The 24749-nt window shown below is 46.3% G+C and overlaps 1 protein-coding gene and 1 non-coding gene across 5 annotated transcripts; one reads left to right on the top strand and one right to left on the bottom strand.

The window, feature by feature from the left end:
* Positions 1 to 304: 304 nt before the first annotated feature.
* Positions 305 to 24265, bottom strand: Serpinc1 (serine (or cysteine) peptidase inhibitor, clade C (antithrombin), member 1). 4 transcript variants are annotated; one of them, XM_006496626.2, is made up of 8 exons: positions 17998 to 18046; positions 15265 to 15407; positions 13100 to 13469; positions 9237 to 9452; positions 7393 to 7530; positions 5108 to 5498; positions 2795 to 2859; positions 305 to 561 (listed from the first exon to the last, which is right to left on the bottom strand). In XM_006496626.2, the coding sequence occupies exons 2-8, from the start codon at positions 15303 to 15305 to the stop codon at positions 385 to 387; spliced, it is 1398 nt and encodes a 465-aa protein (XP_006496689.1). In that variant the 5' UTR covers positions 15306 to 15407; positions 17998 to 18046; the 3' UTR covers positions 305 to 384. The 4 variants fall into 4 exon arrangements, with proteins under 4 accessions (XP_006496689.1, XP_030099556.1, NP_543120.1 ...); NM_080844.5 differs by lacking the exon at positions 17998 to 18046 and adding an exon at positions 24133 to 24265 and having other exon boundaries at positions 308 to 561; XM_030243696.1 differs by lacking the exon at positions 17998 to 18046 and having other exon boundaries at positions 15265 to 15721.
* Positions 22308 to 22445, top strand: LOC115487665. The gene has a single exon (XR_003949270.1). It is a non-coding gene; the product is annotated as a small nucleolar RNA SNORA48 (small nucleolar RNA).
* Positions 24266 to 24749: the final 484 nt, after the last annotated feature.

The following is a 24749-nucleotide window of genomic DNA, read 5'->3' as shown; positions in this document are numbered from 1 at the left end:
TTTAAGGTCCCTCTACCCTTTCAAGATGCCTGCTATCCTCTAAGATGAAATAGTAATATATTTACCTCTTGTTTTTATGGTTTTCTTTTCTACTTTGGGGAGGAGAAAGACCATCTTGAGACATGGTCTTTCACTCTGCAGCCCAGCCTCAACTGGCCTTAACTCCTGACCGCCCTGCTTCTACCTTCAAAAGCACCAGGATATAGGTTTGTGCCACCGTGGCTGGCTGCTCCCCCTTCACTTGCCCAAAAGTGGTGTAGCATCTGTACTCCAGTCTCTCGTCTTCAAGTGGAAAAGTCCATTCTCGTGAGGTGGCAGTCGTATTTATTTTTACTTCTATTCACAAACACCAAAGTAGGAAAAGGTGCAAAGATTAAGAATATTTTAGTTCACACAAGGATTAGCCACTCTCCCCATGAATATAATAGTGTTCAGTGCAACTTCCCTTATAAGAACCAGGAAGGGCCTGTTGGCCTTGAAGGTCACCCTATTGGGGTTCAGTGACCGGCCAGTAATCACGACAGAAGTACTCGCTGCTGCTTCACTGCCTTCCTCATTTACCTGCAGGTCACATAGGAAACAAATATTAGCTACCCTCCAGTCCACCCTAGGCACATAAATCACACCCAGACCCAGCGCTCACACTGCTGGTTTCTAGTAACTAACACCTGGACGCAAATGGTTCCCTCCAGAAACCTACTGTTCTTAACCTCCAGTGTGTACAATGCACTGGGCTCATCCAAAGCCTTGCAAGAATGCCACAAGTGTAATCCCTGAGCTAGAAGTCACATTCTGGTAGCATGGTTAAACATTGTCGAATGCAACAGTGCATTGTTTTAAACCAACTGCGAAGAGAAAACTCAGACTCAAACTTGGAGATCTGCACTTTAAATAGATTCACTCTCAAAGCATAAAGAAATCCCAGCTATCACTACCACCCCCCAAAAGCCACCAAGAACCTGTGGCTTATGAAAAGATAGTTCTCCAGTTAAGTGAGGTGGGTTTTTTGGAGTAATAACCAAAAAAAAAAAAAAAAAAAAAAAAAAAACTCAGCATTTGAACAATGGCACATCTGAAGGGATGCCTTCAGAAAATGACAACTGTTGACATACTGACCTGTCGGGGGTAGGATCTTGCTGTGCATTCTAGTACCGAGGCTAGCTTGCCATTTAAGATCCTGATTCCCGTGTGTGTGTGTGTGTGTGTGTGTGTGTGTGTACATGTGTACACCTTGCTAGCCTTTAATGTTCTGTATAGACCAGGCTGGCCTCTGTGTGTGTGTGTGTACACCTTGCTAGCCTTTAATGTTCTATATAGACAAGGCTGGCCTGGAACTTGTGGAAATTCTCCTGCCTTGGCCTCCTGTCCCTGACTATTAATAAAGTACTTGCAATCTCTGTGTTTTGAGGGGCTGGTTAATGTGGGTTTTTTTTTTTTTTTCCTTCCCTTTGGTGTCCCACATCTATTTCATGCTCATTCTGGGACTAAATTTAAGTGATGTGAAGTTGCAATTCAGCAAGTTCTCACCTCCTGTCCCTCACCTTCTGCTTCCTTAAGTTGCCACTAAGCTTGCTTGGATCCTAGAATTAGTTCTCTGGCACCATACTCTGGATATTTCTCTCTAATTGCAGCCTTTCTTTGCAAACCCAAGTCCTGTTAGCTTTGTCTATCGTTGGCCCTTCTGCTCACAGTCTTAGCTTCCACGAAGAACAGCCTACACCACTGGACCTCGAACCTACTTATAAAAATCTCCCAAGGATCTGTGTTAAGAAACAGATTCTCAACAAGTTTCAAGATGGCCAGGGCTACAGGAAGAAAACTTTTCTCAAAACACAAATCAACAAAAAGAAAAAAAATTCGCCGGGCAGCGGTGGTGCACGCTTTTAATCCCAGCACTCAGGAGGCAGAGGCAGGCAGATTTCTGAATTTGAGGCCAGCCTGGTCTACAAAGTGAGTTCCAGGACAGCCAGGGCTCTACAGAGAAACCCTGTCTCGAAAAAAACCAAAAAGAAAAAAGAAAAAAATTCCTAGATTCCATCCTTCAGCCTCCAGGGTTAAGGATCCCCACCTTTACGGTCCACACTTCAGTACCTAAGAACGAGAATTTCTACAACCTGTCACTACTTGGCTAACATACAATTCTATGTGCACCTTAGTTGGGGGAAGACAGGCTCATCAGTGCTCTACCCATTTCCTCCCTGGGACTTCTCAGTCTCAGCATACCACTGTGTGTAGTTAATCTCCCAAGAAGATCAACATGTGCCCACCTAACTGAGTTTCCTGAAATGCTATATATCAAGATTGTTCTAGAACGCCCTTGACGCTAAGGTGAGCCATACTCATTAGCAACCCCCTGTCTTATGTTCATTTGTTCTTCACCTTCTTCACTTACGCACGTGTCCCTCCCCATTCTGTCCAGAATCGGTTTCAGTCTTACTCCATGCTTTTCACATTCCTGAAACATCTCAGAATTCCCTCTCCATGGCCTTTGCCGGCTCCTTTGGCTCCTTTTCCTTGGGCTACCCTCTATGTCTCTCTAGCAGGAGAGAAGGCCAAACAGTCAAAGCTTGAGGGCTCCTTTGAAGTGCCATCCTGAGGCAGACCTCATGGCGGAGGCTACAAGCTTCTCCATATGTACATGATTTAGAGGGACCCTGCCGAGATGCCTCTGCCACAATCCTCTGCTGCTAATAGACCAGCTGTCTCCACCAGAAGAGCAGCAAGAAACTCCAGGAACACAGATTGATAAAATGCAAAAAAAAAAAAGGCAGCGGGTGGAGGGAACTGAACTCACCTCAAGAAATGCTTTGTGGAATGCGTCGGAGACATAGAGGTCGTCCCTGCCTCCAGCAACGATCCCTGGAAGAACAAGAAGGGGGGGCTGTGTCTTGAGAAGCAGGCTGCTGAGCCTCCCTAATAATACCCCTCACCCCCTCAATGGATACCTCTTAAAAACTGATTCATTTTGGCTTCTTTGACCTGGATCTTGTGAACTTAATCTGATGTCAACTTTTTTGAGAAGGTGGAAGGGTGGGACTCTCCTCTCAAAAACTTTACTATATCTAGCAAAAATATGTCTTTCCAGTATGGTAACGTTTTTAAGAGGTTTGGCTCTCAAAGCTAAAGATAGCCCAATAAAGAAAAATCTAATTACCTAAGTCTAAGTAATTTTTAGATAGGATCTTTGTGTAGCCTGAGCTGGCCTTAAACTGTCATCCTGCCCCAGCCTGGAGGGCTGAGATTACAATTGTGTGCCACTGAACCCAGCTCTGCGGGCCAATGAGATTGCTCATCGGGTAAGGGAATGTGCCACTAACCCTGACAACTTGAGTTAAATTAACTATTTATTTACTTACTTATTTTGTTTTTTTTCTTTTCTTTTTTTTTGTTTTTTGTTTGTTTGTTTGTTTTGTTTTTTGAGACAGGGTTTCTCTATATAGCTCTGGCTGTCCTGGAACCCACTTTGTAGACCAGGCTGACCTCGAACTCAGAAATCTGCCTGCCTCTGCCTCCCGAGTGCTGGGATTAAAGGCGTGTGCCACCACGCCTGGCTTATTTTGTTTTTTTTAAGACTGGGTTTCTCTGTGTAGCCTTGACTATCCAGAAACTTACTCTCTAAATCAAGCTGACCTTATGCCGGGCGTGGTGGTGCATACCTATAATCCCAGCGCTTGTGAGGCAGAGGCAGGCAGATTTCTGAGTTTGAGGCCAGTCTGGTCTACAGAGTGAGTTCTAGGACAGCCAGGGCTACACAGAGAAACCCTGTCTTGAACCTCCCCCCCCCAAAAAAAAAATCAAGCTGACCTCCATCGAACTCAGAGATCTTCCTGCCTCTGCCTCTCAAGTGCTGGGGTTTGTTGTTGTTGTTTTGTTTTGTTTGTTTGGGTTTTTTGTTTTGTTGTTTGGGGGTTTTTGTTTTGTTTGTTTGTTTGTTTGTTTGTTTGTTTGTTTGTTTTGAGACAGGGTTTCTCTGTGTAGCCCTGGCTGTTCTGGAACTCACTCTGTAGACCAGGCTGGCCTCGAATTCAGAAATCTGCCTGCCTTTGCCTCCCGAGTGCTGCCATTAAAGGCATGCGCCTCCATGCCCAGCTAAGGTTTGTTTTTAATTTTAATTTACTATCACATTTTTATCTTATTCAAGATTGTGTGTGTGTGTGTCTCTGTGTGTGTGTGTGTGTCTGTGTGTGTGTGTGTCTGTGTGTGTGTGTCTGTGTGTGTGTGTGTCTGTGTGTGTCTGTGTGTGTATGGCTGTGTCTGTGTGTGGCTGTGTATGTGTGGCTGTGTGTGTGTGTGTGTGTGTGTGTGTGTGTGTCTGTTTGTGTGTCTGTGTGTGTGTCTGTTTGTGTGTCTGTGTGTGTCTGTGTGTGTGTGTGTCTGTGTGTGTGTCTGTGTGTGTGTGTGTGTGTGTGTGTATGGCTGTGTCTGTGTGTGGCTGTGTATGTGTGGCTGTGTGTATGTGTCTGTGTGTGTCTGTGTATGTGTGTCTGTGTCTGTTTGTGTGTCTGTGTGTGTGTCTGTTTGTGTGTCTGTGTGTGTCTGTGTGTGTGTGTGTGTGTGTGTGTGCGCACATGAGTGCAGGTGCCTGTGGGGTCATGAGCTGTCTACCGTGGAGTCTGGAAGCTGACCCTGAGTCTTCTGCAATGATAATACTACAGGCTCTTAACTGCTGAGATGTCTCTCTAGGCTCTATTTTATTTACTTTTGGGACAAGATCTTGTTCTATAGCCCAGGCTGTCCTGGAACACTCTGTGTTCTACCCTACCCCCCAGTACTGGAATTATAGGTCTCAATATGCATTGCTTTTAATGTCTGTTTCTTTGAATTCCAATGCTTTTCCGAATTCTTCCCCACCTGGTTTGATCTCCCCTGTTAGATACAGATCCCGGGGGTGACAGACATACTTGTTGGACTCCTGGAAACAAGAGCAAACTCTCTTTCACAGGGAGGTTTAGAAGGGCAAGGGATCACCCTGAGCTTAGCACAGAGCCATGATCAGAATCCTGGTGCCCTGACTTGGCACTCTTCCCTGGACTTTCCTGGATTCTCTCACTTTTGGTTAAACCACCTTGGAGTGGAAAGGAGGCAAGCACATCTCTCCTATACCAACCTGGGAGTTGGGACTTTTCAGGGCTGAAGAGATCAATGAGGCCCATGTCTTGCAGCTGCTCCTTCAGACTGAAGCCATCCTCGGTGCGGAAGCGGGGCATGTGGACCACAAGCATAGTCTCTGACAGCTCATCCAGCCACTCCTGCAGCAGCTCTGGGGTGAGCTCCTGCTCCACCTTGGCCAGGCTCTTCTCAGGCTTGGGCAGGATGAGCACCATGGTGATGTCATCCCCCTTGAAGGGCAGCTCTAGCACCTGGGTGCCCTCTGCCACGCGCCGGTATTTGAATTTGCCTTCCTGGTACATCATAGGCACTGGGCATGACTGCCCATCGACCTTATAGAACGGTTCCTTCCTTGTGTTCTCAGGGCTGAACTTTGACTTCCACAGGCCCTGAAAGATGTCAAGTGGGAGAATCATAAAGCAAGAACAAAAATATCCTACCAGGATACTTATTGATATGGGACATAACCATATTATCTGATTGCATCAACATATAAATGTAGTTATTAGAAAAAAGTAAATATGCATTAAAAGGCTAATGTCTATATCTGAGTGGTACAGTTATTTATGTGTGTCTCATTCTGTGGGTTTTTTTTTTTTTTTTTGTATTTCCATCAATATTACCTTTTTTTTTTAACATTTGAGAGGAGGAGTGTGCCACTATGAGTATGTGGACATCAAAGGACAATTTATCAGCATTCAGGAAACGGTTCTTTCCTCCTACCATGTGGGCTCCACGATGGGACTCAGGTTGCCAGGTATGGTGACAGCACCTTTACCAGCTGAGCCATCTTGCCAGCCTGATATTGTGTTGTTGTTGTTGTTGTTGTTGTTTTAAGTCAGGAGAGTCTAACCCTTAGAATAACCTACACTCTCCTTTGCAGGTTCATCCTGCCTCGTGTTGTCTGCTCTCTATCAGCCTCTTTGCCAGAGCCGATCTTCAGAACTCTGTGCTTTGTCCCTGCTGAGTTAGAGGCCAGACTCAGACAGCAATCCCTGCGATTTGTCTGGAAGTCCTGCCAGGAGGGGAATGGCTCCTGGCTGGCTTCCTACCTCATTCCTTATGGTTCTCTGGCTCTTTGAGATAAGTCAGTTAACCCTTCTGAGAGGTGGTTTCTCACCCACAAGTTAGGTACTAGAAAGAGCCAATGACTTTACAATGTTAACTGTGTGCTCTAAGCATGTATAACACCTAAGTATGTCACCTGTGTTACCTACTCGAACCCTTTTGGTAAGCCTATAAAGTAGGCGAATCCTCATTACCATTTTATACATGCAGAAATAGGCCATAGGAAAGTTCCCAGTAACTCCCCAATAATTCACATGACTTCATACACTTAGAAATGAGGAGCCAATCTTTAAAACAAAGAAATCATATGGCACAAAAAGCCCACGGTCTCACTCTCAGTGGTATGACGATCTAGAATATTAATAAATAGCAAGTTGCCGCATAAACTGTAAGGGGTAACAAACGACACACTGTGGAAATGCAGTCTACTCTGTTCTGGGGAAAGGGAGGCTCCAAGAGGCAGTGACTGACAATAGCCATGGCTGGCTAAGTCTCCAGGCCACATGGAGAAAGGAGGAATGCAAACAGCTCTGCAGGGACAGTCCTCCAGAGTGCTGATAGCATTTGTTCCAATATCCTCCCCCTGCTCTGTTTCAATTGAAATCAGACTGAAGCAGTTCTCAGAACCCTGGGCTCTGTGAGGAAACAAGCCATAACATGGTACTGTCCCAGGCCCCTTCTTATTCTGGGTAGCCCAGCACCGGGAGCTTCCGAACCCCTAGGGGACATGTTAAGTAGAAATTGCTCTTGGCAGTGGGGAACTCTATCGCTGATGGTTGTCAGTAAAATCATTTATTTTCTGATTTTAAATACATTAACGGACCTGCCTCTAATCCCAGCACTCGGGAGACAGAGGCAGGTGAATCTCTCTGTGAACACAAGGCCAGGCCTACTTAGCAAGTTCCAGGTCAGCCAGGGCTACATAATACCCAGTCTTGAAATTTAAAAAAGAAAAGAAAATATTAATTGAATGGCAGAAATTGTCACACAAGTGTGAAAATTTGTCACATCTTGAAGAATCCTCAGTTAGTACGTTCACATAGTCTGCCCCAGCCTGGGGACACTACTAAGCCTCTGGACCTCTGGGCTTTCAGCAAATTTATATGGTTGCCTAGACCGTGCATGGACCATTTCAGGAGGGATTTGACTACACGTGCTTAATAGAGTAATAGTGAGAAGAAGTCCCTGTCAGCCCTCCAGGACCAGCTGACGTACCTTGAAGTAAATGGTGTTAACCAGAACCAGGGCAGTGAGCTCGTTAATGGCGCCCTGTGGGATGACATCTTTGATGCGGCCTTCAGTCTTATTAGCTACCCAGTTGTTGATGGTCACTCTGGATTGCTCCGGATTCTCCTAAGGAAAACAGAAAATAATCTACCCACCTATTCGACTCGTTAGCTCTGACTGTCAAGTTCTCAATACAGCATTTCCGTTGCCCGCCATTTGCTCGTTCTTTTCCCATGATTGGTTAAGAAGCCATCACTTTGCCAGGCAGTGGTGGCGCACGCCTTTAATCCCAGCACTCGGGAGGCAGAGGCAGGAGGATTTCTGAGTTCGAGGCCACCCTGGTCTACAGAGTGAGTTCCAGGACAGCCAGGGGTACACAGAGAAACCCTGTCTTGAAAAACAAACAAACAAACAAAACAAACAAAAAAGGGAAGCCATTGCTTTAACCCACACCGAGGAGCCCTCAGTCGCCCGATACAGTCACTGTGTTTTGTTTTGTTTTGTTTTGTTTTTCCTTTTTTCTTTCTTTTTTTTTTTTTTTTTTTTTTTTTTTTTTGGTTTTTCAAGACAGGGTTTCTCTGTATAGCCCTGGCTGTCCTGGAACTCACTCTGTAGACCAGGCTGGCCTCGAACTCAGAAATCTTCCTGCCTCTGCCTCCCAAGTGCTGGGATTAAAGGCGTGTGCCACCACACCCGGCTGTTTTGTTTTTCCATGCACTTAATCCTTTGTCACGACAGGGCTCACACTCAGAGCCCAGCCCATCAATAAATGTTATAAGCAGCAGAAGAAAGAGGAGGAGACACAGGGCAGATGAAAGGGGCAGACAGGCTGGCGGATGGAAGGTAAGGATGGTACCTACTCTGACTCTGGAAACCCTAAACTCAGAGAAGCATCATCTCCAGTCTGTGGGAAGAAATAAGGTTAAGAAGATGGGAGGGGCCAAGCGCCCTGTAGTCAAAGAAATGTAGACAACGCTGACCAGCTAGCGGTGGCTCACACCTCTAATTCCAGTACTCGGAAGGCATATCTCTGAGAGTCGGAGGCCAGCATGGTCTACAGAGTTGAGTTCCAAGTCAGTCAGGGATACATAGTAAAACCCTGTCTGGGGGCTTGGACATGGGGGATGGGGTAGAAAGAAAAGAAAAGAAAATGCTGACAGAAAGATGCTGTGGAGATTTGAATGAAAATGGCCCCAGAGGCTCATAAATGTGCCCGCTTAGTCCCCCTTTGATTAAGGATTTCTGAAAAGAATTAAGAGGATTAGATGCATAACTGGGAATGGGCTTTGCCAGTCCTAGCATCTCTCAATTTCTCTGTCTGCCTATGAATTAGAAAGTAAATTCTGAAGCCCATGCCTGCCTGTCTGCCGCCATGCTTCCTGCCGCCATGCTTCCTGCCATAAAGGAAATGACTAACGCTCTGAGGTTGTAATTAAGCCCCCCAATGAAATGCTTCCTTTTAGAGGAGTTTTCCTACAACAGAAATCAAGGAATTTCTTTGCTGTATTACTTCCTCAAAACACTTACTAGGCTCGTGTGCTTCCTGAATCTCCGAGGGAGCATGGAACATGCATCATGCACCAATTTTATTTGACCATGACATATCTGAACTTGGTAGATGAAATGAAAAAGTAATCCCTTGTACAGTGTTTAAAGAGTAGCCTCTATATCTGAACGCTTGAGGACCGTGGCTCTGTGAAGCCTTAACCAAGGGTGTGTGCTGTGGCTTCTGATTTGTCACCAGCCATTGGCAAGTAGGGTCGTGTTCCTCTGGATCCTGTTCCTCTCCCTTCTTAGTGCGAGTGGCAGGGACTCTGTCACCTACAACTCACCTTGAAGTCCAGGGGCTGGAGCTTGGCTCCATAGACAACCTCACTAACATCTTGATAGCTCTCGTTGAAGGTGAGGGATTTGTCTCCAAAAAGGCGGTTGGCTGATACCAAGTCAGAGGACTTGTTGGCTTTTCGATAGAGTCGGCAGTTCAGTTTGGCAAAGAAGAAGTGGATCTGGTCGGATGTCTTCTCGGAGATGGTATCAAATTTAAAAACCTATAGATGACAAAAAGAAAATGGTGGTGGTGTGGTTGGACAGTCAGTTACCATGGGTGCAGAATACAGTGCTGGTCCAAGGGCCATCTCAGCTGTTAGCTCACTCCAGCACAGTGCCTGGCACAGCATAGACACTCAGCTCATGTTCTAAAAACAAATATGCAAGAAAAAAAGAACAAAAGACAGGAAACATAATTGGGAAGGAACAAGAGACAGGAACGCCACCGGGTCTTTAAGGGGCTGTAGACCAATGCAGGGTGCTTTCTCACTGTGAAGGGAGACGTCCTCTTGGTAATTACAGATACCTAAAGGAACCAAGGTAGTACACCTCCTCGCAACGTTCTCACAGCATTTGCGTGGGTCGGCATTCTTGGGGCCTCTGGAATACAGGTTGTAGAAGGGCTGAGAGAAGAAAAGATTGTGTCAGAAGGGAATAAATGAACCCAGAATCAGAGTCTCAGGGTTAGAAGGGGCTTAGGAACCACACACATGCCAGTCAGAGCCGTAGAAGCTGCCATAGACCCACACAACCACCTTCTTCATCACCAGCACAAAATGGTGAGGCTGCTTCCCGCAGCTCTCAGTGCTCACTCCTCAGGTGGAAAAGGCCTTTTGGTTTTATTCTCTTAAGTTTTCCTGGTGTCCTGATAAGCACTCTGTGTTTGTGTGTGTGCCCATGACCACGTGGGCATGTATGCACATGTGCAGAGAGGTTAGAGGACGAGCTCGAATATTGTTACTCAGGTACCACCCACCTTCTTCTTTTCCTTTTTTTAAAAAACTGTATTTATTTTGGGGTGGTGAAAAAGTGTCTCGTAGATGTGAGTGCCTCAAGGGGCCAGAAGACGGCACTGGACTTTGTGGAGCTGGGGTTGCAGGTAGTTATAAGCTGTCAGACGTGGGTGATAGGCATCTAATCTGGGTCCTCTGGAAGAGAGGGGAGCTCTTTTAACCTCTGAGCTGTCTCTCCAGACCCACCTTCCCACTTTGTAAGTCAGGGGCTCTCACTGGTCTAGAGCTAGCTGACTAGGGTAAGATGGCTGCCTGGCAAGGGGTCTATCTGCCTATCTCTACCTCCCTGGAGCTAACAAATGTGCACCATGCCTGTGTATATAGGTTCTAGAGCTCAAATTCAGGACTTGGTACATGCAAGGCAAAGCACTTTACCAATTGGCCTTCTCACAGGTCTCCTTTTATCTGTGACTAAAAGCTCTATAAGTTTCTCTTTGCTCTAGAGAAAGAAAATCATACCCATTTTTCTGTATTTGACATCATAAATTGTAAGATATGTAGAAGGGACTCAGAGGACGTGTGTGGATTAGCAATGTTGTTCTGCCTCTGGTGGGTTTTTCTTTCTGGTTTTATTTTGCACCAATAGAGAGTAACCCCCGAGTTCTGCATATTACTGGCCAAGTGCTCTACCACTGAGCCACGTCTCCAGCTCTTGTTGGTTTTTATAGGGAAGGTTATGTTTAAGCTCACATTCAGGGAACAGCAACAGACTATAAGGAGATGCTTGAGACTGATGTCGTGTGTACGAATGCCTCAGGGGGAGTTCTAATGTGCTGCCATCCGCCATTCATTCACAAGAGCATCAGGAACACAGAATGCAGCAAGGACAGTCTCTTGTGTGCTGTGCTGGGGACAGCAGATGCAGAATACAGAGCCGCATGCCTGCGCCTGAACACATGAGTGGTGTTCAGTGGAACTGACCTCTTGAGGAGAGGAAAGGAAACCTTCCTAACTCCAGACATCCGTGTCTTGGTTCTGAGGACACTGTATGACATGCTGCAGGGGCTTCTGCCTCCCTGTCACTTATCTTTGTTTCCATAGTGAGATCCCACCTGAAGAAAGCCAAGGGCAGAGTAAGGATCTCGTGTTTCCAGCCACGGTTTAGAGTGATACCAGGGCCAACCTCTTCTTCCCTGACCTGCCAAAAACCGGTGGCAGTACTGAAGTGATCATTACTGCCCATAGCTCCAAACAGTCTGTTTCTTTGTGGCTTCTCAGCTTCCTGGGATCCAGGGCTCACTATATAGAGATATAGAGCCCTAGAATCGACCCCAAGAGCCAATCTGCTTCAGTTCACTGGATGGCAAATTGTCTTTCCCTAACCAGGGCAGGGAATAGGATATTCACCCAGCATATGGCCCCAGCATAGAGATAGTGCTAGATTAAAAAAAAAAAACCAACATACAAATGGTCAAATGAATGAATATACAAATAACTGGACATAGTACACACCTGCAATCCCAGCACTTGAGAAGTAGAGACAAGAGGACCCCAAGTTCAAGAACAACATGAGTGAAGCATTGTGAGACATTGTCTTAAAAATGAATGACAGAAAGAGAGAGAAGGAGGAGGAGGAAGAGGAAGAGGAGGAGGAGGAGGGGGAGGAGGAGAGGAAGAAGAAGAGGAAGAAGAAGAGGAAGAAGAAGAGGAAGAAGAAGAAGAGGAAGAAGAAGAGGAAGGAGAAGAAGAGGAAGGAGAAGAGGAAGGAGAAGAAGAAGAAGAAGAAGAAGAAGAAGAAGAAGAAGAAGAAGAAGAAGAAGAAGAAGAAGAAGAAGAAGAAGAAGAAGAAGAAGAAGAAGAAGAAGAAGAAGAAGAAGAAAGATGAGGAAGAGGAGGGGGAGAGAGAGAGAAAATATGACTGAAAAGGGAGTGGTAATCCCAGCCTTCTCCTGTTTATGAATAGCACACAATGTGAGCTAGCAAGATAAGTTAGCAGATAAAAGCATTGCTTATCAAGCTTGACAATCTGTGCTTGGTCCCTGGAACCCACAAAAAAGCCACATATAGTCTTGCATCTATAATCCCAACACCCCTATAGCAATACGGAATAGAGGTCTCCTGGAAGCTTGCAGGGCAGCCTGGACCATGCAGTGTGCAGAAATGAGGGACCTCCATCAATAAGGAAGGAGGAAGGAACTGGCTCCTGAAAGTTGTCCTCTGACTTCATGTACATGGATGCGTGTGTGTGCTCCCCTCAAATAATAACAAGTAAAAACCATTTTATATGGGAGAGAATAGGAAACATTTATGAGGAAGACATCCAGGTAATAACTCCTTGCCTAGTTAGCCACATGATAGCTAACATTTGTAATTCTTCTATTCATGAAGCTGAGGCCAGGCAATCATCACAAGTTCAAGACCAACTAGAGCTACATAGAGTAAGTTTGGGGTCACCCTGGGCTACACAGAAAAAAAACCCTCAAAACTCTCAAAAACTAGAGTTATTAAAGAAAGAAAGAAAGAAAGAAAGAAAGAAAGAAAGAAAGAAAGAAAGAAAGAAAGAAAGAAAGGAAAAGAATCCTGGACTGGAGAGATGGCTGAGCAATTAAGATCACTGGGTGTCTTTCCAGAGGACCAGGGTTCAATTCCCAGCACCCACATGGCAGCTCACAACTGTCTCTAACCCCACTTCCAGAGGATCCAACAGACACACATGCAGGCAAAATACCAGTGCACATAAAAAAAAATCATTAAAAAAAAAAGAAAAATTATCCTAACACATGAAATACTGATTCAAAGAAAATCATAACCCACAGTGAGATCCCCTAGACGAGCAGATGTGCGACATAAGGAGATCCAAGAGACGCTCCCCCCCCCCCCCCGCAAGGAAAGAGGAAGAGGGCTTTACACTGTACCTCCATCAGCTGCTTGAGAGTGTCGTTACAGGCACCCAGCTTGGTCATAGCAAAAGCAGTGGAGATGCTCAAGGGTGACAGGAAAATGTTGTCGTTGTCATTCTTGGAGTCTGCCAGGTGCTGGTAGAAGTTAGTGGCAAATCGCGAATTGGCCTTGGACAGTTCCCAGACCCGCCGGTTGGTGGCTTCTGGAACCTTCTGCTCTGAGCCATCCTCCTCGGTGGCCTTCTTCCCAGGGGAGCGGTAAATGCACAAGGGATTCACGGGGATGTCTCGGGGCTTCGCTATGCAGATGTCGTCCACAGGGTTTCCGTGACAGATAGCACAGCCCAAGGCACCGATGAGGAGCAGAGAGAGGAGACAAAGCTTCCTACAAGGGACAGAACCATGACTCCCCATCCCCACTGACCACCACAGTCTTATTCCTGAAAGTGTAGGATTCCGGCCTTGACGTTTGAGCTAAGCATCCTTGTCCATCTAGGACAAAACCAGTCCTAGGCTCCTTGCCTGGACACAGTTGTGTGTGTGTCCATGCTAGGCTAAAAAAGAATGCAACGCTGCCTTTGATGAACGGAACGCCCACATGAGCCCAGTAGAGAGAGTCGAGAGTGTGAAGGGAGCCACCTGAAGGGGTCAGAAAACCCCAGACAAGGACAGACTTTAGCCTGAATCTTGAAGGACTGGCTTTGGCGAAAATGGGTAAGAGAATGTGAACTCAACGAAGGAGCAGCTGAGTACAGAAGGCCCCAGATCTGCAGCTCCAGCCTGCACGCAGACAGCCAGACTTACTATTGGCCGGACAGTTCGGTCTGGAAGGCCAGCGACTTCCATAGTGAGATGTGACATGCTGAGCTGTCACCTCCCCCACACACCTGCTCTTCTATCCTTCAACCCAGTGGATCCTGACACCAGTCCAGAAACCTAGAAGTCACCCAGCTCCTTCCCCTCCCCCTCCTGGTTGAGTCAGATCCCAGATTCAATGAATTCTCCTTCCTTACCCTCTGACCTCTACTGCCCCCTCCTTAGTTCTGCCCTCATTATTTTCTGTCTCCTGAAATGTTTTAATAGCTTCTAACAAGGGTCACTAAAAGTAAAGGTAATCTCACTTTGAGGGTGTCAGGGATAGCCCAGGCTGCCCCATTCTTACTATGTAGCTGAAGATGACCTTAAACTTCTGACTTTCCTTCCTCCAGCTCCCAAGTGCTGGGATTATAGGCATTCACTATCATGCCCAGCTTGGTATCTCGTTCTAAAAAACTGAGCTAGTAGCCAGGTGTGGTGAGGGTTACAACCTTAATCTCAGCATTTGGGAGGCTAAGGTAACAGGCACGAGGGCAGCCTGGGCTACATTATACCTCAGTTAAAAACATGAAGTAGTGAGATTGGCAAGAGAATGTGGATACTCAATAAAGTAATAACCAAGAAGTAAATGCTCTCCCTCCAGGTGCTCTGGGGTACCTGGGTAAGGAGAGGGAGTCTGTATCTAAGCATTGCGCCTTTCCAGTCCCTTCTGGAAGAAAAAGTCAGGCAGGTAGGCTGCTCAGTGGGAGATGGTCTAACTGGGGGGTAAGGGCAACCAAAGGATGCGTGGATTTTTGTGTGGTCTGATATCAACAGGTAGAGTGACAAGAGGGAAGAGGGAGTGGGGAGAGAGGAGTGAGGAAGGGGAGAGAGAGCCATCGCTGTTGTCTTGTCTTTCCCATTTTGTTCTTGGGCACATCTGGAAATGTGAATAGAAGCAGGAGGGGTCCTAAGCTCTGCTGGGTATAAACAGGAACCATAATGGTCAGGCTACCTCTTCATTTTTAGCAACCTACAGCAACAACCTACACCAAGAAGGGAGAAAGGGGAAGGAGGCTTTGGGAGGTAGTCGGAGGTCACAGTGGCAGGTGGGGGGCAGTTGAGTAGGAAGAGGAGCAGATTAGGAGGCTGCCCTGGAAGTGCGCTCTGGCTTACCCATCCCTTCCCAAGGGAAGCACCCTTGGCTTCTAAAGGAGCTAAGAACCTCAGGTGTGGCTTAGGTGAAGTGATGGCTTCCAAAAGGTCTTTGACTAACTACTAGGGTGAGGGCCTGGTCGTCTCAAAAATGTCAGAGGTCATCCTTGAGAGTCCTTCAGAGGTCAGAAAACCCAGCCAGAGCTGACAGAGGGAAGCCCACCGCTTACCTCTCACCAGCAGCCCCACTTCCTGCCCCAGGGGAATACATGGCCGATGCTCCTACAGAGATGGTGCTGACTGAGACGATCACTCCGAAAACTGGTTCTTTCCCCTAAATCTGAGAGGTCCAGAGGCCAGGTGGGGGAGGGAGCTGGTCAGGAGAGGAGGGCTGAGGTCAAAGGCTGATGACCGGTTCCCAGGGTTAAGCAAAGCACAGAACTCCGTGTTGTTTAATTAGTAGACAAGGTAAAGTTCACTCAGGCCTAGGGAAGGTGTGTCCCCCTCTTCTTGCCCGCAGCCCTCCATTCTTCTCTCTTCTTTGAAAGGAAAAGGGGGGCACATGGAGGACTCAGATCCACTGAGGGGGTTCCCGACTCAAGAGGGCTCTGTGGGGAAAAGCCCTGGTGCCTCAAGTCAGGAGAGTGCAGACGCGGAGGCCGATGACGGGGAACACCTGCTTGTTCTGCTCCCTGCCTGCCTCTGACGGGCTAGCCTCAGGTTTGTTATGTATCTAAGGCTGACCTTGGACATCTGCTCTCCTGTCTCTACCTCCCAAGGGCTGGCATTACAAGTGTGAGCCTCTGCATCTGCTTCGCCTACTGTGCGCAAGAGCAGCAACTACCGAAATCGTTTCCTTTCCTCTCCTATTTTTTTCTTTTTTTAATATTGGAGTATCACAGAAGTTTATTTAGAAATAAGTTTCTTGCTGGGCATGGTGGCACACGCCTTTAATCCCAGCATTCGGAAGGCAGAGGCAGGCGGATTTCTGAGTTCGAGGCCACCCTGGTCTACAGAGTGAGTTCCAGGACAGCCAGGGGTCTACAGAGAAACCCTGTCTCAAAAAACAAAAAACTAAACCAAACCAAACCAAACAAACAAAAGAGTTTCTTATGAAAATGTCCATGACCCAGTTCTACACCCACAGTCAGACAGGCCCTGTGTGTGTGTTGGGGGTGGGGTGGGTGCACTCCTGCTGAAGGTGCAGGGCCGTTGTTTAGACTCTCTCCAAGGCTTCTGCCTGATGATGCTGTTTCCTTGGCGACCACCATTGCAAGGTTGCTCTGTTGCTCAGTGTTGCTTCTGCTCTCCACACTCATCATTCGCCATTCATCCCTTGGACATGTCTGCCACCATTTCACTTCAATAAGAACTTCTTGTCCATACAGTTCAGTTCAGTTCAGTTCAGGAGGGCCTTTCTCATGGTGGCGACTCTGCACAACCCAAAACACCTCTTTTTTTTTTTTTTTTTAAGGTCTTTTTGAGACAGGGTTTCTCTGTGCAGCCCTGGCTGTCCTGGAACTCACTCTGTAGATCAGGCTGGCACTGAACTCAAGAGATCTGCCTGCCTCTGCTCCAGACTGCTGAGATTATAGGCATTCACCACCAACTCCTGGCTCGAAATATTTCTTAAAGAGCGAACAAGCCAAATTATGTCTGTACATATTATTATTAATATTTTTAGTAGTTCTGGGGGCGGGGGTTAAGTAAATTCAAGCTAAGTGGAGATAGGAGGCTCCTTTATCTCGGTTTTCCTCACTAGGATTGCTCTGTGTTCAGCATTCTGTGTGAGGAATTGTGGGGAATGCTTCACTATCTAGACAGGAACTCATTAGGTCTGAAGTCACAGCAAAGGTCTTGCCTGACTGAGCGGGACAATTCAAGGATGGATGCCAGAATTTGTTGCTCAAAGGCCCATCATTACTCTTGACTAAAGACAAACATCACCTGTTTAGCCAATAGAGGGATATGTTCTGAGCTGCAGGCATCTGCATGGGTTAGAGAGCAGCCATGTATGTAACCAACATACAAAAAGTGGGGATAGGGACAGCACAACGCCTCAGTGGGTAAAGGCATCTGCTACCAACCCGATGACCTGAGTTTGGTCCCTGGGACACACGTGGTAGAAGAAGAAATCTGACTCCCACAGATGTCCTCTGACCTCCATCTGCACTGTAGCATGTTTGTGAGATCATACACAACAAACAAGCAAACACTTAAGGATGTGTGTGTGTGTGTATGATACATGCGTGTGATTACGGGTAACCCTGGCACCAGCATGTGTGAGGGTCAGAGGACAACTCTGCTGACGTGGTTCTCTCCTCACCTTTATGTGGCCACTAAGGATTACCTCCCAGTTATCTTCCTGAGCTTCCAGCTTGCTCTGTCTAGCAGGCTTGGCATTTTTGAGTGCATAGGCCAGTTAATTTGAGAAAATCTGGCCTTCATTACTTGTTTGAACCTGCTGCGAGCAAAGCTTCACCTGCAAAGTTAGTTTTCCCCTTTTTATGAAATGACATTTTAAAAGTTTGTAAGTAGCATACAAAACATTATTAGACATCTCTCTATATTACTAGTTTTCATCATATTTTCACATGCTAATTTAGTCAGTTTTCATGGTGTCTCTCTCTTTCACTCTCTACCTCCCTCTGTGTGTGTGTGTCTGAGAGAGAGAGGGGGAGAGAGAGAGAGAGAGAGAGAGAGAGAGAGAGTAGTATACTCCGAAAACTGAGGATTTGAGGGTTGGGAGGCCTGCCTAGGCTGCACAATGAATTTGTGGCTATCTTGTCTTCAAAAGAGAAAGGAAAGAGTTGAGAGATTTGTGCTAGACCACACATGCTGCTAAAGCCATGGGGAAGCAGGCCCTCCTACCTTCACTTTGGGTGTCTTAGTCAGGGTTTCTATTCCTGCACAAACATCTTGACCAAGAAGCAGTTGGGGAGGAAATGGTTTGTTCAGCTTACCTCTCATCACCAAGGAGGTCAGGACTGGAACTCAAGCAGGTCAGAAAGCAGGAGCTGATGCAGAGGCCATGGAGGGATGTTCTTTACTGGCTTGCTTCCCCTAGCTTGCTCAGCCTGCTTTCTTATAGAACCTAAGACTGCCAGCCCAGAGATGGTTCCACCCACAAGGGGCCTTTCCCCTTTGATCACTAATTGAGAAAATACCCCACAGCTGGATCTCATGGAGGTACTTCCCCAACTGAAGCTCCTTTCTCTGTGATAACCCCAGCCTGTGTCAAGTTGACACATAAAACCAGCCAGTACATTGGGGAATGCAAATGGCTGAACTCCCCGATAGGGAAGTTGTGCTCTGGGCTGCCATTCCACTTTAGGAATCCAAGCTAAGGTCCGCTTGCATACGTATAATCTCGGCCACCACCAACAGCCCTGTCACTGAGGGAAGGATTCCCTAGAGCATCTAAGTGGGAAGAAGGCGACTGCAGAGTATTATGGTGTTGTGCCTTTTGTAAAAGGAGGATGCAGATGGGTGGGCAGAAAAGGGTGTGAGGCCCAACACAACAGGTAAGCACTCCTATTTTCTTGAGACAGGGTCTGTCCTGTCTCAGGTTGGCCTCGGTGCATAACCAAGGCTCTTGAAGTGCTGATTTCACTGCCTCTGTCATATCCAGTTTATACGGCGCTGAGGCTATCCTCTACCCCAGGGTTTCCTGCTGTTATGGAAACAGTCTTCCAACTGGGTTCAACACGCCCCCCCCCCCCCTTTGACAGAGTTTCTCTGTGTAGCCTTGGCTGTCCAGGAAGTCACTTTGTAGACTAGGCTAGCCTCCAACTCAGAAATCTGCCAGCCTCTACCTCCTAAGTGCTACCCAGGTTCTATTTTTGTTGATGTTTGTCTTAGTTAGGGTCTAGTGCTGTGATAAAACACCATAAAAGCAACTTGAGGAGGAAAGCATTAATTTCCTCTCACATGTTCCAGTCATAGTCCTTTTTCCACAGAAGTCAGTATGAGAACTCAAAGTAGGAACCTGGAGGCAGAGACTAAGGCAGAGGCCATAGAGGGATGCTGCTTACAGGCTTGCTACACCTGCCACCTTAGAGCACCTGCAACCACCAGCCCAGGGGTGGCTACTGCCCACAGTGAGTTGGGCCCTCCCACATCAACCACCAGTCAAGAAAATCCCACAGGGCAATCTTCTGAATTTTGGTTCCCTCTTGCAAAATAGTAGTTTGTGACAAGTTGACGTAAAAGAGGCCAGCACAATATCCATTTGTTTTTGAGACAGAGTCTCTTACACGGTTCAATCTACGCTTGGCTTTAGAACCCATCAGCCTTAGCCTTTTGAGTGCTGGGATGATATAATCCACCATGCCCGAGTTTTCTAACATTTTTTAAACCCATCAATATGTCACGTAGGCAAAAGGTCTCGACTTGATGAGCAACAATGGTGGCAATGCCGTGTCACAGGGAGGCATGGGAAGAGGGGTCCTAGTACAGTCTGAGGGTGGCAGCACCTGAAGGGGGGTGGGGAACTGATCCCCGAGCAGGTGTGGGGAGGGGAGATGGAGGAAGCCCACTTCAGTGTCTGCTGGCAGAGTAGTAGTGTTTAGGTGCCTGCCTAGCAAAATAATCTGGGTTGGCTAGGAATGTTCTATTGTCTGTAATTTCACCATTATCTTGCTGTTAGCTATTGGATTGTATCCAATAAGCCAAATACCCAAGGATGAAGTGTGATTTCAAAATATTATATACCAGAAGCTACGCTGGCTGCTTTCCAGAATGGCCTCATCTGCTCTACCGGGATGTTACTGTGCCACGCTTACAGATGGGGAAAACAAATGCCTGTTTACTTGGCTGGAGTACTTGTCCCCATCACAAAATTAGGGGAAATGAGGTTCAAGGCCCTCCTTTGATACCTGTTTCACAGGTCTTAACCTGAGCTCTTAACCCCTGCACCATCTCTCCAGCCTTGTTTCACAGGTCTTCTATGTGTTGTTAAGGAATTGTCCATGTTCTCTGGCTACAACTCAGCATCTGCTTGTTTTTTTCCCCCTCCCACCGTTTTATGAGATAAGTTCTTTCTTACTATGTAGCCCTTACTAAATCCTTTTGCTTTTGTTTTTCCACATGTGAAGCTTGTAACTTCTCCCACCACCTGGTTCTTTTCCTCTGGATAGTCACAAATTTGTTCATAATGCTCTCAAAAATCCAGGTCCCAGAAATGACCTTAGAGGCTTTCTCATTGGCTACAGATATTGTATTAGTGTACATGTGTCTGATATGCATCCCAGATGAGCACAGCCACCACATAGCTTCTATATCATGTGGCCAGCTCTTTTTAGCTGTTTCAGTTTCTGTGTTGCATGATTAAGCTGTAACTGTTCCAAAGGCCTGCAGGTTACCAGCCCAAGCATTTCCTGACTCTCAGCTGTGGAACCCATCATTTTTGGGATATGCTATGGGGATTCCATTACTGAAAAAAAAAGCACCTGTGATTCTTGGCCAAGAAGCAAACACCTGTCTTATTCTACGATATCCAACATTGCCATCAGAAAGACAACATGGTCAAAAGACAGTCCTGCTGTGCTGAGCTGCATTGCCCCTGGCTGTTTTCCCCATCACTGTGTACTGCAGCAGGCCTCCTTAGAGTCCTCACTACCAGCCTGGCCTCAGCTTCTCACACATACAGCTCCCCTTGGCTTTCACTGGCTTGGATGATCCCAAATATCTTCTCTTTTGGTTCATCTTAGATTGTGTTGAGAAAGGAAAGAAAAAAAAAAAAAAAGACTATTTCCAGGCAAACTGATTTGTGACTGTACTCCCCTTTGCATACTCCATGAAATATTTAATTAGTTTTATAAGATATAAGAAAAGTGTTCTAGGGCTGGAGAGATGGCTCAGCGGTTAAGAGTACTAACTGCTCTTCCGAAGGTCCTGAGTTCAAATCCCAGCAACCACATGGTGGCTCACAACCATCCGTAATGAGATCTGATGCCCTCTTCTGGGGTGTCTGAGAACAGCTACAGTGTACTTACATATAATAAATAATCTTTAAAAAAGAAAAGTGCTCTAATTTTCTTTTGAGACTTTAGTTATATCCAGAACTGGAGGCAAACTATTTATGGGGAGCCAGGGATGTAGTTCAGAGGTGGAGTGCGTGCTCTCTAAGAGTAAGTAAGACACAGGGGTTGACTAATCAGCACTAAAAATGAAACTTTAAAAACATTCTCTGTGTGTGTGTGTGTGTGTGTGTGTGTGTGTGTGAGTGATGTGTGCAGCTGTGTACATACCACAGCACGTGTACGACCCGAGGGCAACTTTTACAGAGTTGGTTCTCCCCTTCACCTTTGATGGTTTCACTGTGCAGTACAATCTGGGCTAGCTGGCCCTGGAGCCTCTGGGCAACTCTAGCTCTGCTCCTCATCTCACTACTGGAGTTGTGGCATTTCAGATGGGTACCACTGCAATTGTCTTTTCATGAGGTTCCAGGAATGAATTCAGGTTGCCACTCTGACCCACTGAATCATCTTCCTGCCTTCTGATATACTCGTGTCAGGTAAAAATTTGGGGGAGAATTCCCCTACTTATCTGTAGAACCGTTTCTCTCCATTCTGAGTGGAAACAAGATTGGAAAGCATACATCGGGTCTTCCAGTGACATTGAAAGAATATTAACGTTTACTTCCCCTCTAATTTTTGGGACCTCCTTCAGGTCATTAATTCCTTTCTACAGCAGCCTCCAGTCTACATAAATCACCGTGAGCAGGTCATTAACTGGCCTTTGCCTGCTGCCCTCATGCCCTAGGCTGTGGTGTTCTTGTCTTTGGTAGCTCAGACCCTCCTATGGTTACTGAGTAACTCCCTTCCATAGAGCTTTGGCAAAACACAGAGCCTCAAAGCAAGGGCATGCCTAGCTCCTCTGGATTGTCGAAGAAGAAGGACCTTAGGGTAATAACAGCATCTTCGGGTGGTAATTAAGGTGGGATGAAGCTTATCAAGAGCAAGCCCGGCATTATCATGTTGGCTGCTTTTCCCAGGGTCTTGAAGCATCTTACTGGAATTTGCCCCGGTCCTCGGTACAGCTAGAAAGTTCAGTTTGGGTTTCAGTGAAATCAAACCACAAGAGCAAATATTTATTGAACATGCTCAGTGCACACAGCTGTGGGCTCTGAATGAGATAGGACTCAATAAACATTTATGTTTGAAGAGGTACAGATTTTTTTTTTCTGATTTAGCAGTTGATACTTCCTTAATGGAGAGATTATTAAGACTTTTTAAAAAATAGGCATTACTGATTCTTGAGGACAGAAATACCCCCCGGGCAATGGGCAAAGAGACACCTATGGCAGTGGTGTTCTTATATCAGTCAGGGGCAGAGTGGATGGCAGTTATTCATCCTAGATTAATGCCTGGTTTGATGGCCAAAGCTGTTTCATGCCTAGGGCACATAAATAAATAAATAAATAACAACAAACAAACAAACAAACAAACAAATAAATATTAATCAAGGCTGGGAGGTAGTCAAGAGCAACTTGGGGAAAAAGCTCATTGCATGTACATTAGCTCAGAAGTTGTAGGAGATAAGAGAAAACCACAGAAGAAAAGCAGAGTGCAAAGTCAGGGAGAGTGGCAGAATTCCCAGTGACACGGGGATGACATAGTTTGACCTCGAAGCAGCAGGAAGAAACGTGGCTAAAGCTAGGACGAAGGTGTGTGCTGTGATGACAGCAGCTGAGTTATAGACTACCTCGCCTTTCACACATCTTCCAAGCCTTGCTTTAGAAAACCCTTATAAGTTCATTTAAGGGACAAGGAGGGCATGAGGGTATGGGAATGACTGTATCATGGTAACCATCAGAACTAGTTAAGGAGCTGAAGCCCAGGCCAGAAATGGCTCAGCAGTAGAGATGTCAGCAGGACCACTGACAACTCTTCCAGAGTACCCAGGTTCAATTCCCAGCACCCACATAGCAGCTCCCCTCTCTAACTTCACTTCCAGAAGAGATGGTGCTTTTTCCTAGCATCACTGGGTACTGCATGCATGTGCTTCAGACATGACATGTGTATGCAAAAACAAACAAAACCCACAACAACAAAACAAAAACAAAACAACAAAAAACAAAAGCCACCGAGCACCACCGGCACACCTTTAATCCCAACACTTGGGAGGCAGAGGCAGGTGGATTTCTGAGTTTGAGGCCAGCCTGGTCTACAGAGTGAGTTCCTGGACAGCCAGGGCTACACAGAGAAACCCTGTCTCAAAACAAAAACAAAAACAAACAAAAAAGCCTAATACAGATTAAAGTATAATACCCCAAACTACAAGAGGCCCTTCTGCCATGGGGAAACAGGCATGCCATGCTTTGAGTCTAGGTGTACCCTAACTATCCAGGGAGTAAAAGGTTTAGTTTAGACATATGACACAGAGACAAAGAGGTACAAGAGAGCACCTTTAGGTCCTAACTGGGCTTGGGAGGTTAGGAGTATGTATGACAGACTAAAATCACTATAGGTTTTCCTTTCAACTATTCCCAAGGGCTTTGATGCCATGAAAAGGATGTCCAAACAGATCTACTGTTTGGTCAAGGGGACTAAGGAGTTCTGTCATCTGTCTTCAAGTCACCACACAGAACCAGCCTATTGCCCAACTCCTCTCCTACTTCAACCACTGGGCTGGTTCAGGCCCTAATTTCGTGTAAGCCGATTGCAATTGGGAACCTAGCCTCACTTTAAACAGATTCAGCATGCCAATGTCCAGCTTCACATCTGTATTGGTATTGGTATTTAACTGAGAAGTATAAAGCTGCTCAGCAGCTAGGTCCATTTTTCTTGCAGGGAATCCAGGATTGATTCCCAGCACCTACATGGTGGGCTACAACCATGCGGAACTCCAGTTCCAGGGGATTCAATACTGACTTCTACAGACACCAGGCACACATATGGTGCACATACATACAATAAATCTTCAAATAGAAAAAAAAAAAAAACAAGACCCAAAACAAACAACAACCTAAACTCCTTCAGGCCTCATTGAGACTCATTCGTTTTGTAGCTGCTCACGCTGCACAGGAACCCTGACTTCCATTTAAGGCACCTGCTTCTTCCGATGTGAACCCAGCTAAGAATCACCCTACTCACCTCTCCCCTTAAAGTCTTCAGGTAGATATGTCTTCTGATTATGTCTTATATCTCACCACTTCACTAAAATGTCTCAGATACAAATCAGATCTATTTCTAAAATTACCTATTATGGCGAGTCTTACGCAAGTGTGCTCTTTGGCCACACTGAACACGAGTATCATCTGTGATCATGTGCCTCCAAGCCCCACCCCAGACCCGCTGAAACAGACTGCACCTTACCAAGGGCCCCAGTGAACACCATGCACATGGGAGAGGCATGCATAATTTTTTCAATAATTGTGAATAAAGAGGCACAAATCTAGATTTTGTATTTCCTTGCATACTACCTTCTGCTTATATTTTCTTTACCATCAGGACAAGGCCATTTTATTTTTAGTTTTGAGACAGGTCTCATGTAACTCAGGGCCTTGAACTTGCCAGTGTAGCTCAAGCTGGCTGGCCTTGAACTTGATCTAACCTGGAACTAGAGAGTAGTGCCACCACACTTTGGCATGGTCTACAGCCCTTGCCATCTGATCCTACCTCCTCTTTTATCCTTGGATTCAAGGGAAGCTGGGTGGGGGCTGGTAGCATGGCCTGTTCCTGGAGCTTTGGTGGGGTAGTAAAAGCTACAA

This window comes from Mus musculus, chromosome 1, assembly GCF_000001635.26.
Source record: "Mus musculus strain C57BL/6J chromosome 1, GRCm38.p6 C57BL/6J".
In the NCBI taxonomy this organism is placed as follows: domain Eukaryota; kingdom Metazoa; phylum Chordata; class Mammalia; order Rodentia; family Muridae; genus Mus; species Mus musculus.
This window is presented reverse-complemented; position numbering and strand designations above follow the sequence as displayed.